This window comes from Radiomyces spectabilis (genome assembly GCF_025331425.1).
Source record: "Radiomyces spectabilis strain NRRL 2753 chromosome Unknown BYT42scaffold_2, whole genome shotgun sequence".
In the NCBI taxonomy this organism is placed as follows: Eukaryota; Fungi; Mucoromycota; class Mucoromycetes; order Mucorales; family Radiomycetaceae; genus Radiomyces; species Radiomyces spectabilis.
The window spans coordinates 2,040,043-2,053,380 of NW_026251927.1; the positions used below are offsets into that span (position 1 = coordinate 2,040,043).

The following is a 13,338-nucleotide window of genomic DNA, read 5'->3' on the forward strand; positions in this document are numbered from 1 at the left end:
GTGATTGATAGGAATAACGAAACAGCGGCAAATATCAAAAAGTTGATCCAAGGGTAAGCGTCAAGCAGCAAGCCTCGCAAAGTTACTTGATTTTCAAATCGGCTATCGCTTTTTCCACTACCTTGTAGGCCCTCGGGATGAGTATGTACTTCTCAAAACTTGACCCAATAATGATTGATCTTTTCGCGGGTTTTCTTCATGATTCACCAGGACACATTGAATAGATATTTTACCAGCGGGCACCTCTGAAGTATTTGCTTCTTTCATAAAGTGCACGCGCCTTTGACCGAAACAAATCAACAGTTACTCAAATCTTCATTTTATACACACAATATGTCCCTCGATAGATTTGAATAGACATTTTACAGTAGTACAAACGCAACTTACAAACCCATATCAACACCCGTTGTCTGGTTAAATGCTCGTGGCGTTGTCGCAGATGTCACCATTTACTGTAATTCCAAGAGTTTACGTGAGATAACCGATTTGCTTAGTCATCTCTATTCTGGCAGTTTCAATTGCACATGATTAATGTCTTATTCCGTTTGGTAGAGGCACAGGTTGGGAAGTGAATCAAGTTGCCCACCAAGATAGACTTCGATAGAATTACAGTAGGTGTCGTCCACAGGACGTTGGACCTGCGTGGATTTATATGCTATTGCTCGAAATTTTATGGATATTACATTTTTGCATACATGATGTATCTTGGGCATAAACAATATTGCAACGATAGGTGTACTTATGAACATCTCCATACGAAAATCCTATTTTCAGAGTTGACCGCTACGAGATATTGTGTATCCTCTGATAAGGATACATCTCGGATTAAATCGGTTGACATGGGATCGGATAATATCTGTACAAAACATCATTTAGTATTATTGCTTCTCAACGTCTTCCCTTACTCCCAATAATAACTGGTTACCTTTGTAGGTTCAAATGCTTCTTTGCTGTTATCTGAAAGTGTTTTGCTGCGAACGCCATTGCTAATATCAAAAATCCGAACATCGCCGCTGTAATCGCCAGCAACGATGACTTTATTATCTAATCAAGGCAATGTTTTGGTAAGTCTTAGGCTATGTTTTTCAGTGAAACAAAGAATGATTAATGTGAACCTACTTGCGCGCTCGATAACCTTGAAACGCAAGCCTGACTCCTCCTCGGACCATGGCCAACGAAGCGAGATGGCAATGTCTACTTCAGACGGTTTGCTCGTTTTTGGGTCCCATACAATGACTTCCATATCGTCTGATCCTCTTGACACTATATCGATATATTAGTACCGCCATTCTAGATTATGAAGAAAATCATCGCGCTCGTACCGATATATCCATCCAGCGGATCGTCATAATGCTCGTGCCCAATAATATACACATCGTCCACATAGCCTTCGTGCCATTCATCTCCTCGAGGATATATCATGGTCGGGGTTACCGTTGTCATGTTGAGATCGCGATTTTCGCATCTCTCAGTTAGCCAGTTGAGAATTTTTGGCAACAAGTTGTAACGTGCCATGGTGCCATTCGAGCAACCCACAATCACGCTCGACAGATCAATAGCAGGATATACCGCGCAAGGTATCTCGGATACACTGGGTAACGTGAACTTTGCAAAGCATCTATTAAAGAAGGAATCACGTTAGTCAAGTCTGTTTCAATAACAGCGATATTCCAAAGTAAAAAACACTCACATCGAGTCGTCGTCCTTGCTCGTCGGAGTCCCGATGTCCCATAAACGCACCGTCATATCCGCAGAAGCACCTGATTTTCCGCATAAATCAATCAACACCTTTGTAGAACGACGAGATCTACTTACTAAACAACCACCGAGGGCGGGATTTGCTAAAGGTGAGTTTAAGCACTTCTTTTTGATGTCCAAACAGATATCGGTAGCACTCGTTCTGTAACGGATTTAGTAACTTGATGGAGCCGATACGTCCTAGATTCCCGTTTCGCTGACTAAGTATGATTTTCACCTGAGTCACAAAATCCTTCGTCGACCTACCTGCTACAGCGAGGATATTACAACTCTGACCTCTGATCTCCGTGTCCTCTGTCAGATCCACTGAAGTAAGCGTAGTCCACGCTAAACAATAAAACACTTCCGCGGGTTCCGGATGGCTGTATTTTTTGACGTAGCGGCCTTGCGCGACATCCAGCATAAGGACGTTGTTAGCGCCACATAAAGCCATGATATCGCTGGTCATTGTATCGTCTGGCCCCTTGGGCTCAAATTCGCACGCCCAAATATCGTTATGGCTGTCGTTATCCTCCTTTTGCTTCTCGGCAGGACCGGTGGATGAATGTCCCTCAATGACATGCAGCAGGGAATAGGATGATACTAGATAGTGCGTCATTGGTTAGCCTTTTTTATTTCCCTCCTCACAGCTGACATAGTGTTTCATTATTACCTAGTAAGGGAACCTTTTTCAAAAGCGTCTTGGATTTTCCGTCGGTGGATAATCTTCGAACCTTTAATTTCTTTGATTTCGCTGCATGGACGTTGGTGGCTGCTGAGGATGATGTTGGATGACTTGTCGTCGTTCTCGTTTTCTTCAATTTCTTGGATGATATCCGGCGCGTTGATGTTTCGGGATTTTCTTCAGTAGAACCACTTTCATCAATTACAATAGGTACATTTTTGTGAGCTTTAGGAGGTCGACCTGGGCCACGTTTGACAGTATTTGAGGTTGACTCCGACGAGGTGTTTCTGGTATCTTCGGAGGAGACAGTGGGCGTCTTACGCGGTCGACCTGGGCCTCGTTTGGCAGTCGTTGCAGTAGAAGGCTCAGGTGAGGAGTCCCTGGAATCATCAGAAAAGGTAGTATGTACGGCAGCGGGCATTTTACGCGGTCTACCTTTGCCTCGTTTGGCAGTTGGTCCAATAGAAGTCTCAGGTGAAGAGTCCTCGGAGTCGTCGGACGAGATAGTATAAATGTTAGCGTGTGTCTTACGCGGTCTACCTGGGCCTCGTTTGACAGTTGGTGCATTAGGTGCAGGATTCGAGGTTGAGCCCTCTGGTACGGTAAAGGCAACATGCTTCACCTTTGCTTTTGGCGGCCGTCCTCGTTTACGTTTAACAGTACTGTCAGTTCTTGTTGTCGTATCTGTAGGTGTCGATGTGGCGGAATAACTATCATCCTCAACGTTGACCACTGTTGGGTGTTTCGGCGGTCGTCCTCGTTTACGTTTGATAGGTATCGCCGTAGGTCCTTCGGCCGTGACATCGGACTCGTTTGTTGACGATGCAACTATGGAGGGACTACTTGGATGTGCTTTCGGAGCAATCGCCTCGTAAGTTCGCAACCGCTTCGACGATGACGCTTTGGTATTCTCCGTTCCGTCGCTTGCTGTGCGTTTCAGACGATGTTGGCTAGCGACATTACTGCTTACTATAATACAAAACCACTATTAATATCAGCTTCGAGTTAGGCAAAGAGAAAATTGGCGCCGAATGTGCCGTCTTCTTCACGCACCATAACTGCCTGCTCCAGCTGTGTCCGTTGATTGGAGCTTGCGCGGTCGTCCAGGTCCTCTCTTTGGTGTGATAATCGTAATGCCGTCATTGACTGTGGTTGAGGATACAGATGATGTTGACTCGTTCGATTCTGATGACTTTGTCGTAATATGGGATGGCGGAACGACCACCCTAGGCACACTCGACACGGTTTGGCTGCCAGTCTGTCCTCGACCGCGACCGCGACCACGTCCACGTCCACGTCCATGTCCACTTCCGCTGCCAGTTCCACGTACAATACTGGTATTACGTGCAGCTTGACTACTTGGAGTAGAATTAAGCGTTCGCGAATAGAGGTATACCATGCAGTTGCAGGAAAAAAGAGCGTGACAGGCGAGACTTCTCCATCTATCGCCCTGAATTCATTTTTATACTCAGTGGCTTAGTTCTTGCACAGGCCATAACTCATGCATGCTAGTCCCCTATCCCTCAAGCCAAAAAGGGTTCAACTTCCGGTCAGGTCAGCCCGACATGACACATTGGACCCGCGGCAAATATCATTTAAAGAACGAAGCCACCGGGCTCAGTTTCACAGCAAATACCTTCGGTATGATCTTGGTGAGCATTGAATATCTATTGTGACGACTTTCCTAAGTTAACTATATCAGCATTGAACAGGGCTCCCATCATTTGTCATTGCTGTAGCAAACAACGAAAATCGCACGATGAAGCATGATGGAGACAATATCTGTTTTGGGTGTCCCTTAGCAGTAAGTGCGACGAGTCTGCATACGTAAAGAAAATCGAACTAACTAACTGGCTTGCCTAGTAGGAGGGGGAGCATGTTTGCTTGGTCGCAGCAGATGGAGTTAAATAACAGGATGGCATTCAACTTGGAGGCTTTGCATAATGAGCTTGGAGATCCATTGCCGCCAGTGCTTGGCTTGGAGGAATTCTGCGTCATCTAAAAACGCTCTCAAAGATCCACACAAGGTAAATTATTATTCTGAAGAAGGCTATATGTTTCTGGCATTTCATCGATATTAGGTTAACAAGTGTCCAACTATGAGTACAGGTACTGAGAAAGCACGCGCTCGTCTGCGATCTCAGCAGACAGTGGTACTACAGTAAGATGGATGGACAATCTTTTGGGTAATATCTTGAAAACTCACTTGGTAAATGAAGCTTCACCATAGCCATCTGAATATTGGCGTTTGAAACGTCTAAGAAACTTCCGAAAGGAAAACGTCAAAAGCGCGGGACAACGAAAGGCGTGATGGGCAAATAGTTATCGCATTCGGTGATCTGAACTTCGCTCTTTGAGAGGCAACGCCAAGGTATGTCGGACTCTCAGCGACTCATAGCATATATTGACAAACAAAGGTCAGCGCTTTCGAAAATACTCGGTCAGAAGGCTTTGGTAATCTGTGTAGAGGATGACGCCCCGGCAGTAAATGAAATTGATTATGATCACCTTGTTCCTACCTCTGTGTTCCCGGTGTGCGATATGCCGCACAAGGAAGGTTATGCTCACCCGATACATCCACAGAAAAGATTGCATCCCGTTTCATGCAGGCGCTGGCCATATCCCATTTGAACGATGCCACAACACCCGATCCCTCCACAGCACTCGCCACATCCGCGCCACGGCCAAGTTACGAGAAATCAACAACAAGGATGACACCAAGCATTGGGCTACTCTCGTGATCTTTGTCACAGTACTCCAAAGGCAATTGACTGTGACACTTGCAATGATGAAGAATTACAGTTGCATCGCAAGCCTTGCTGCAAATAACCTATCCGAAGCCAATTTCTCAACCTTATTAAAATAATGGCAAGAACCGTGTATTGGTAAGTTACGCAAAAATATAGTTTAGACTCCGCATCTTTACAAACAGGCAATTTCGGTAACTCTTTTTCATCCTGTTTCTTTCAAAAAATGTCAAATCAAATGAGGCACTCTATAGAACATTATATAACGATGAACAAGCTATTATTTATCTACAAAATCATTATATTATCAAGCAGTTTATGTGCCCCATTTGTAAAAACAATTATCCATTGGAAAATATTATGAACGACACAGATACTTCTGTTATACAGATAATGTCAGGAAAGGGATCTATTCTGAGACATTATTTGAAAAATCAAATTTAAGGCCTATTCAAATTGTGGAGCTTTTACGACAATGGATAATCGGTTTGTACATTCCATTATACATATTATGTCATAAATCTGATTTTATCTTCTCTTAGATCCATCTCCTACAAAAGTATCAAAACAAATGGGGATCGATGAAGTTACAGTTACAAGATTATATACGAAGATTAAAAACACGTTAAGACTATGGATATTAGACAACACAGATATCTAGAAACAAAATCGGTGGAAAAGACGAAATTGTCGAGATTGATGAATGCTGTATGGGAAGAACAAAGATCAGTACTGCAAGCCATAAAAGATACAAGAAACATATATGGATACTCGGTGGTCACCAAAGGAAATCAAATCTAATTTTCCTTATACCTGTTCCTGATCGACAAGCAAAAACGCTGTTACTAATAATTCAACAATACGTTCACCCAGAAACAACTATTATAACCGACAAATGAAGTCTTATACCAACTTAAAAACGATGGGATACCACCACCACTCAGTCGATCATTCAAAATATTTTGTTGATGCAGAAAACCCTACAATACACACAAATACGATCGAAGGATTTTGGATGCATTTAAGGAAATATATACCTAATATCAGAAAAAACTCTGAATTGTATGCCTTGTACTTTTTAGAATTAGCTTTTAGAAAAAGATATGATGATCATTTATTTGAGATGTTAAAAACTGTCACTGTACATCATAATTTATATCAAACGAAAACCCGAAATCAATAAAAATAGCTTTTATTCTATCAAATATTATTTCTACTTTTTGAAGTTTAGCTATGATGTTTTCTGTAAAAAGTTTCTTTTCATACATTAATAAATTATATAGTAATTTCAAACAAAATTCATCTTTTTCATATTCATTATTGCTATCATCATCATCATCATCATCATCATCATCATTCTCATACTTTTCCCAACCTCTAAGGTGATCAATTATATCTTTATCCATAGTAGCAGTACATATATCAACTTTATATTTTTTTTTATTTAAATCAGGTGTATTAGCCTGTGTTAAGTTTCTTTTACTTTTAAAATTTTCATTTTGTTCATTATTTTGTCCGTTATCATTGCCAGGATCAATAGAATTTTTAGTATCATCGTTTATATTTAAATTGTTCTTTATATTGTTATCATTCACATTGTTTATTTCATTATCACTATATTCATTGTCTGTCGTTGTAGGTGTAGGTATATTATTTGATCGATCTTTTATTCTTTTATTTCTTCGTTTTGGAAGTACATATTGATCTTCAAATTTCTGACCGTCTTTACAAAAACTAATATTGATTTTATTATTTTCTTTTTCATAATCAACGTTTAAAGATTTGACATCATTCTCTATCATAAAATTAAAAATTATCGATCTCTTTATTTTATAGAAAAATTGTTCACAAGTACCTTCCATCTTTTTTGTTTTTTATATATAAAAAATTCATTTTTTTGTTCTTCTTGTACGCGAATAAGTTGATTTCGAGATTTCAAAATGACGGAGTTTTAAAATTACCATTTCGCGGGTGTTGCCGATCGGGGCTGCAGCAGCAATGTATCATGCCGACAATGACAGAAAATGTCAGGCTCCTGACCCGTTTGCGCTTTGGATGCAGTTCTGCCAGCATTTGGCAGAAGACTATTTCCATTTTTGGAGCAATCAAAATCAAGACAATGATCATCAAAATGAGCCGCCCCAAATCGTGTACGATCGCGCTTTGCTGGACATTGAAGAGCATCTGAACCGCCAATCGAGTTCACTGCTGAATTACGATCGCTTTGTTCTTCCTGATCGCCAAGAAATTGGCAGAAGCACACTTCGCCGTCAGCCCAGACTGGTAAGAGAACAATTCGATCTCATCGCAGACGCTGCCAATGTTCCCCAAACACACGAGGGCCTAAACCGTGATCAACATGCCGTATACGACGCAATTCTCCAGAGTGTCACGCATGGAAACAACGAATCAGCCCGATTGTTCTTTGTTGATGGTGCTGGTGGCGTCTTTACCCTTATGTTGTTGTTTTTATTATTCCTTTATATCTTACTGTTTGTATTTTGTCTTATGCTCCTTTGCTTTCATCCTTTGCTATGATTTTTCAAGTTATTCTTCACCTTTATGTTTTACTGTATGCTTTTTATCCTTATGTTCCTTTTGATTTTATCCTTATGCTATGTTTTCCCAAGTATGATTTTTTCTGTTACCTATTTTTGTCTCTCCATTTAATTATATCGATGTCTGACTATTTCTGCTCCTAACTTTGTGTACATATTGTTGTTCCTCTGTCGTGGATGAAGAAAATGATCGCTATGTGGCGGTAGGTCAGGGGGGAGGCAAGACCCCCGGGAAAAAAGAAAAAGAGACTGTGCTACTCTGTTGTCCATTGAATACGCAAAGATTTATGCGCACTCAACTAAATCTTACCGAAAAATCAACCGCTTATTGACAAAAGATTAGAGTTAAGAGAACACCATCAAGCGAAACCTTTGGATACACAAATTCGAGTGCGGAGTTCTGAAGATTGCAAATGGAGCATCCCATTCCAAACGCACCTTTAATCAGCTACTATTCCCACTAGCCTCAGAGTAACAACAAACTACAGACCGAAAGAGCATTAAGATCAACAGGCGCTACTAGTCAACATAATTAAAATCTTTGGGAAATTAGCGATTTTGTAAATCACATGATCTACACCAAGTTATCAGGACCTGTTAAACCTTTTTTTTTTATCTTTCAACCATGCCTCGCTGCCCACTTTCACAATAATAGGCGAAGCAATCAGCAGCAAGGTACCGTTTGCACCAGTTTTGGTCGAACAGAGCATCGTCGTCTTTCAAATAAAAATGTGAGTAGATCTCTTTTTGAAGAAAAGTGGTTGATGATACGACTGGCGTTCTTCTGTAGCATCATTTAATTTTTTTTTTTTTTTTTGTCAGTTATACTGTATATGTCCTTTCATTCTCTTTCAATTTTCAATGAATCGAATAATACATAAGCAGACGTGCTTCGATCTATGGGTCCATGCATCAGTAGGGTGGTATCATCCATGGAAACTCATATATTTTGGTCTTTAATTTTATCTTTTTTCTTTTGATTTTCTCTCTCTCACTATCATTGTATGAAGATCTCATCCGCATCCACATCCCGACCATCCTCATCCCGTGTATCTAACTTGGTTAAATCGACTACCATCCTCAAAAAGGTAAGCGTCGAGTGGTCCACCATCTATTTTGCTCCGGCAAAATAGACTTACCTCGCTTTTTTTTTCCATCCTTCTTTTAGCTTTCGGTGTTCTCCGTTTTCTTTTCGCCTGACAAGTTCTGGATACTACAAGTTGACTTTCTCTCGCCATCCATCCATCCATCCATCTGGCGAAACCAGATGGCCATCGTCGGTGGTGTGACTATCTTTTTCATCAGAAAACGCTTACGCGTCCTCTTCATGTTCCTCTCCTTTGGATTGTTTCTCATGATATCGTATTCGAGATGTCTTCCCGATTATTGTATTTTGTATTTTATATTTCAGGTACATATTCTTTTCGCAGTCTTTTCCTCTTTTTTCCCCACAGGGTTTTTAGGAGGTTTTTACTGACGCGACCATTGTCTTTTTTTTTTATTATCATGTACTTTTTTTATTTTTCTTTCTTTTTATTCGGGAAACTCTCGATATCTGGAATCCAGCTCGAGATTACCGTCACTTCTGGCACTCAATATTTTTTGCCTGCTCAAGCTGACACCACCGATCCATCGCTTAACCGTCCCTGGAAGCAATTTTATTTTCCGCATCGAAGAAGAAGCTTACCTGGCGGTCCGTATTCATCGTTTTTTTTTTCCGGTACACCATTTGGTTCAAAAGCAAGTCCAATTTCTTTTCCTTTGCTATGATGTAATGAACGTATACTAATTCAAATTTTTTCAATGTCATATAATCCAAGCCATGTCAAGCGATCAATGGCTATTGCAAACTCAAAAACAAAGGTAAAATATCTTGACGAAAATTTGAATCAATCAAAGAGCTTACTAACTCTTTTTTTTGAATACCCAACATACCCACACATCTTTCTAGATCTATCATAGCCTGGGCGGGATGGAACTGAGGGGGGGGGGGGGGGAACCAGTGCTGCTTTGCGCGTGTTCAGAAACAAATCACGTTGCATGGTATTGTCATAAGGTTGTCCTTAATATACCAAAGTCCGTCGAGAGTTCTCGCCCAGGTTATGCCGTGTATGCGTTAGCTTTTTGTCTGACGAAAGTCGCTCAATGTAAGAGGGCGGCCTCCGGTGGCAGGCGGCATCCATTGCACAGCGGGTGCACGGCTTGTTAAAGTGATAGAATAGGAATTTGCTGAACCTTAAGGTCCTGATTGACCTCACTTTCCATGTTTTTACTTCTAATCATTCATACTTTCTATCAAAGTCGAAAAATTCAGTATTTCGGAATGTCTTTGGTCCCTTCCCATTCTTTTTTTTTTTTTTTGCTCTTGATCACACCACTGTTTATAAATGCATGAATCCATCAACTACCAATATCACTTGCTAACCGTAGACGCTGTCGTGATTGCTATCATTTTTCAAATTTGGGCGAATTGACCCTTGTGCCTGAATGGAATTTGGCTGCGTGCTGACGAAAAGTTTCCATATTTGCATATGTTTTCTTGCAGTGAATAAGTGGGCATTGGAACCTGCCGTTCAGCTTGCACACAGACACTATGTCTTGAGAGAAACAAACAACATATTCAAACACCCGTTGCTGTATTACTATGCCTTGTTTACTTACTATCTTGACCAAGGTCAAAATGTAATTCTACCGCATGTTCTTTGCTTTGCTGCGACCAGAGTGCATTGGGAGCAGAAAAAACTTTATCGCAAGATTTGCAGACGTTCAACGGAAGAATCTCGGTGTCTGTATTTTCGTTGTCCTCGTTCGTCAAGTCTGTCAAAGGATTTCCCGAGGTGGTGGGTTGACGCGCCATTGCGCAGGAGGGAAAAGCTTTTCTTTTGGTTTTGTTGTTGATTTCTTTTTAAAGAAAAAGATGGAAGGCACACTATGAAAAGCTTGAGGGGGAAGAAAGAAGGGTTCTGCTGTGACTGGTTGCTGGCTGCCAGTGCACCTCAAACAGTTGGTGGTGCACTCCCAACATAATTGTTTACAGTTGCTGGTGCACCTTAGAAAAATTGATGGTGCACTCCGAACAAAATTACCTGCACCTGCTGGTGCGCTTTCAAAAAGGTGGTCTCATTTGGTTACTGGTGCGCGCTGGTGCACTTCCATACAAAATTACCTGCACCTGCTGGTGCGCTTTCAAAAAGGTGGTTTCATTTGGCTACTGGTGCAAGCTGGTGCACCACCATACAAACTTGCTTGCACCTGCTGGTGCGCTAAAAAGATGGTTTCATTTGGCTACTGGTGCAAGCTGGTGCACCACCATACAAACTTGCTTGCACCTGCTGGTGCGCTAAAAAGATGGTTTCATTTGGCTACTGGTGCAAGCTGGTGCACCACCATACAAAATTGCTTGCACCTGCTGGTGCGCTAAAAAGGTGGTTTCATTTGGCTACTGGTGCAAGCTGGTGCACCTCCATACAAAATTGCGTGCACCTGCTGGTGTGCGTTCAAAAAGATGGTTTCATTTGGCTACTGGTGCAAGCTGGTGCACCTCCACACAAAATTGCTTGCACCTGCTGGTGCGCTAAAAAGATGGTTTCATTTGGCTACTGGTGCGCGCTGGTGCACTTCCATACAAACTTGCGTGCACCTGCTGGTGCGCTAAAAAGATGGTTTCATTTGGCTACTGGTGCAAGCTGGTGCACCACCATACAAACTTGCTTGCACCTGCTGGTGCGCTAAAAAGATGGTTTCATTTGGCTACTGGTGCAAGCTGGTGCACCACCATACAAAATTGCTTGCACCTGCTGGTGCGCTAAAAAGGTGGTTTCATTTGGCTACTGGTGCAAGCTGGTGCACCTCCATACAAAATTGCGTGCACCTGCTGGTGTGCGTTCAAAAAGATGGTTTCATTTGGTTACTGGTGCTCGCTGGTGCACCTCCATACAAACTTGCTTGCACCTGCTGGTGCACTAAGATGGTTTCATTTGGCTACTGGTGCAAGCTGGTGCACCTCCATCAAACTTGCTTGCACCTGCTGGTGCGCTAAAAAGATGGTTTCATTTGACTACTGGTGCAAGCTGGTGCACCCCCCCCATACAAACTTGCGTGCACCTGCTGGTGTGCGTTCAAAAAGATGGTTTCATTTGGCTACTGGTGCAAGCTGGTGCAACTCCACACAAAATTGCTTGCACCTGCTGGTGCGCTAAAAAGATGGTTTCATTTGGCTACTGGTGCAAGCTGGTGCACCACCATACAAACTTGCTTGCACCTGCTGGTGCGCTAAAAAGATGGTTTCATTTGGCTACTGGTGCAAGCTGGTGCACCTCCATACAAACTTGCTTGCACCTGCTGGTGCGCTAAAAAGATGGTTTCATTTGGCTACTGGTGCAAGCTGGTGCACCACCATACAAAATTGCGTGCACCTGCTGGTGTGCGTTCAAAAAGATGGTTTCATTTGGTTACTGGTGCTCGCTGGTGCAACTCCATACAAAATTGCGTGCACCTGCTGGTGCGCTAAAAAGATGGTTTCATTTGGTTACTGATGCACGCTGGTGCACTTCCATACAAACTTGCGTGCACCTGCTGGTGCGCTAAAAAGATGGTTTCATTTGGCTACTGGTGCTTGCCGATGCACCAGCGTTTGCAATTAACTTGTTTGGAGGTTGCATCAGCTGGCACCAGCAACCAAATGAAACCGTCTTTCTCAAAGTGCACTAGCAGATGCAAGCAGCTTTGTATGGAAGTGCACCAGCGTGCACCAGTAACCAAATGAAACCATCTTTTTAGCGCACCAGCAGGTGCACGCAATTTTGTATGGAGTTGCACCAGCGAGCACCAGTAACCAAATGAAACCATCTTTTTGAACGCACACCAGCAGGTGCACGCAATTTTGTATGGAGTTGCACCAGCGAGCACCAGTAGCCAAATGAAACCATCTATTTGAACGCACACCAGCAGATGCAAGCAAGTTTGTATGGAGGTGCACCAGCTTGCACCAGTAGCCAAATGAAACCATCTTTTTAGCGCACCAGCAGGTGCAAGCAAGTTTGTATGGTGGTGCACCAGCTTGCACCAGTAGCCAAATGAAACCATCTTTTTAGCGCACCAGCAGGTGCAAGCAATTTTGTGTGGAGTTGCACCAGCTTGCACCAGTAGCCAAATGAAACCATCTTTTTGAACGCACACCAGCAGGTGCACGCAAGTTTGTATGGGGGGGGGGTGCACCAGCTTGCACCAGTAGTCAAATGAAACCATCTTTTTAGCGCACCAGCAGGTGCAAGCAAGTTTGATGGAGGTGCACCAGCTTGCACCAGTAGCCAAATGAAACCATCTTAGTGCACCAGCAGGTGCAAGCAAGTTTGTATGGAGGTGCACCAGCGAGCACCAGTAACCAAATGAAACCATCTTTTTGAACGCACACCAGCAGGTGCACGCAATTTTGTATGGAGGTGCACCAGCTTGCACCAGTAGCCAAATGAAACCACCTTTTTAGCGCACCAGCAGGTGCAAGCAATTTTGTATGGTGGTGCACCAGCTTGCACCAGTAGCCAAATGAAACCATCTTTTTAGCGCACCAGCAGGTGCAAGCAAGTTTGTATGGTGGTGCACCAGCTTGCAC

General features: G+C 42.7%; 3 protein-coding genes across 3 annotated transcripts; 1 reads left to right on the top strand and 2 right to left on the bottom strand.

Annotated features, from left to right (window-relative positions):
• Window positions 1-921: 921 nt before the first annotated feature.
• Window positions 922-2,356, bottom strand: BYT42DRAFT_490050 (WD40-repeat-containing domain protein; the record flags this gene model as incomplete). The annotated part of the gene is made up of 6 exons (XM_051563977.1): window positions 922-1,044; window positions 1,136-1,263; window positions 1,323-1,618; window positions 1,691-1,760; window positions 1,816-1,938; window positions 2,005-2,356. 6 exons carry the CDS (start codon window positions 2,354-2,356, stop codon window positions 922-924), a joined length of 1,092 nt encoding a protein of 363 aa, XP_051427473.1.
• On the bottom strand, window positions 2,160-4,089 carry BYT42DRAFT_198864 (uncharacterized protein). The gene is made up of 3 exons (XM_051562506.1): window positions 4,059-4,089; window positions 3,476-3,965; window positions 2,160-3,391 (listed from the first exon to the last, which is right to left on the bottom strand). Exons 2-3 carry the CDS (start codon window positions 3,819-3,821, stop codon window positions 2,382-2,384), a joined length of 1,356 nt encoding a protein of 451 aa, XP_051427474.1. The 5' UTR covers window positions 3,822-3,965; window positions 4,059-4,089; the 3' UTR covers window positions 2,160-2,381.
• A 440-nt stretch (window positions 4,090-4,529) lies between these two features.
• Window positions 4,530-5,553, top strand: BYT42DRAFT_557209 (uncharacterized protein). Its single transcript, XM_051566865.1, has 2 exons — window positions 4,530-4,583; window positions 4,642-5,553. Exon 2 carries the CDS (start codon window positions 4,911-4,913, stop codon window positions 5,286-5,288), a length of 378 nt encoding a protein of 125 aa, XP_051427475.1. The 5' UTR covers window positions 4,530-4,583; window positions 4,642-4,910; the 3' UTR covers window positions 5,289-5,553.
• The last annotated feature ends 7,785 nt before the right edge of the window (window positions 5,554-13,338 follow it).

What these genes read in the sequence shown, in the direction of transcription:
- BYT42DRAFT_198864 (XM_051562506.1), bottom strand. Translation starts at nt 3,821, where the DNA reads ATGGTATACCTCTATTCGCGAACGCTTAATTCTACTCCAAGTAGTCAA. An exon ending in AGCTGGAGCAGGCAGTTATG is followed by an intron (nt 3,392 to 3,475) that starts GTGCGTGAAGAA and finishes TTTGTATTATAG; the next exon opens with TAAGCAGTAATGTCGCTAGC.
- BYT42DRAFT_557209 (XM_051566865.1), top strand. Translation starts at nt 4,911, where the DNA reads ATGAAATTGATTATGATCACCTTGTTCCTACCTCTGTGTTCCCGGTGT.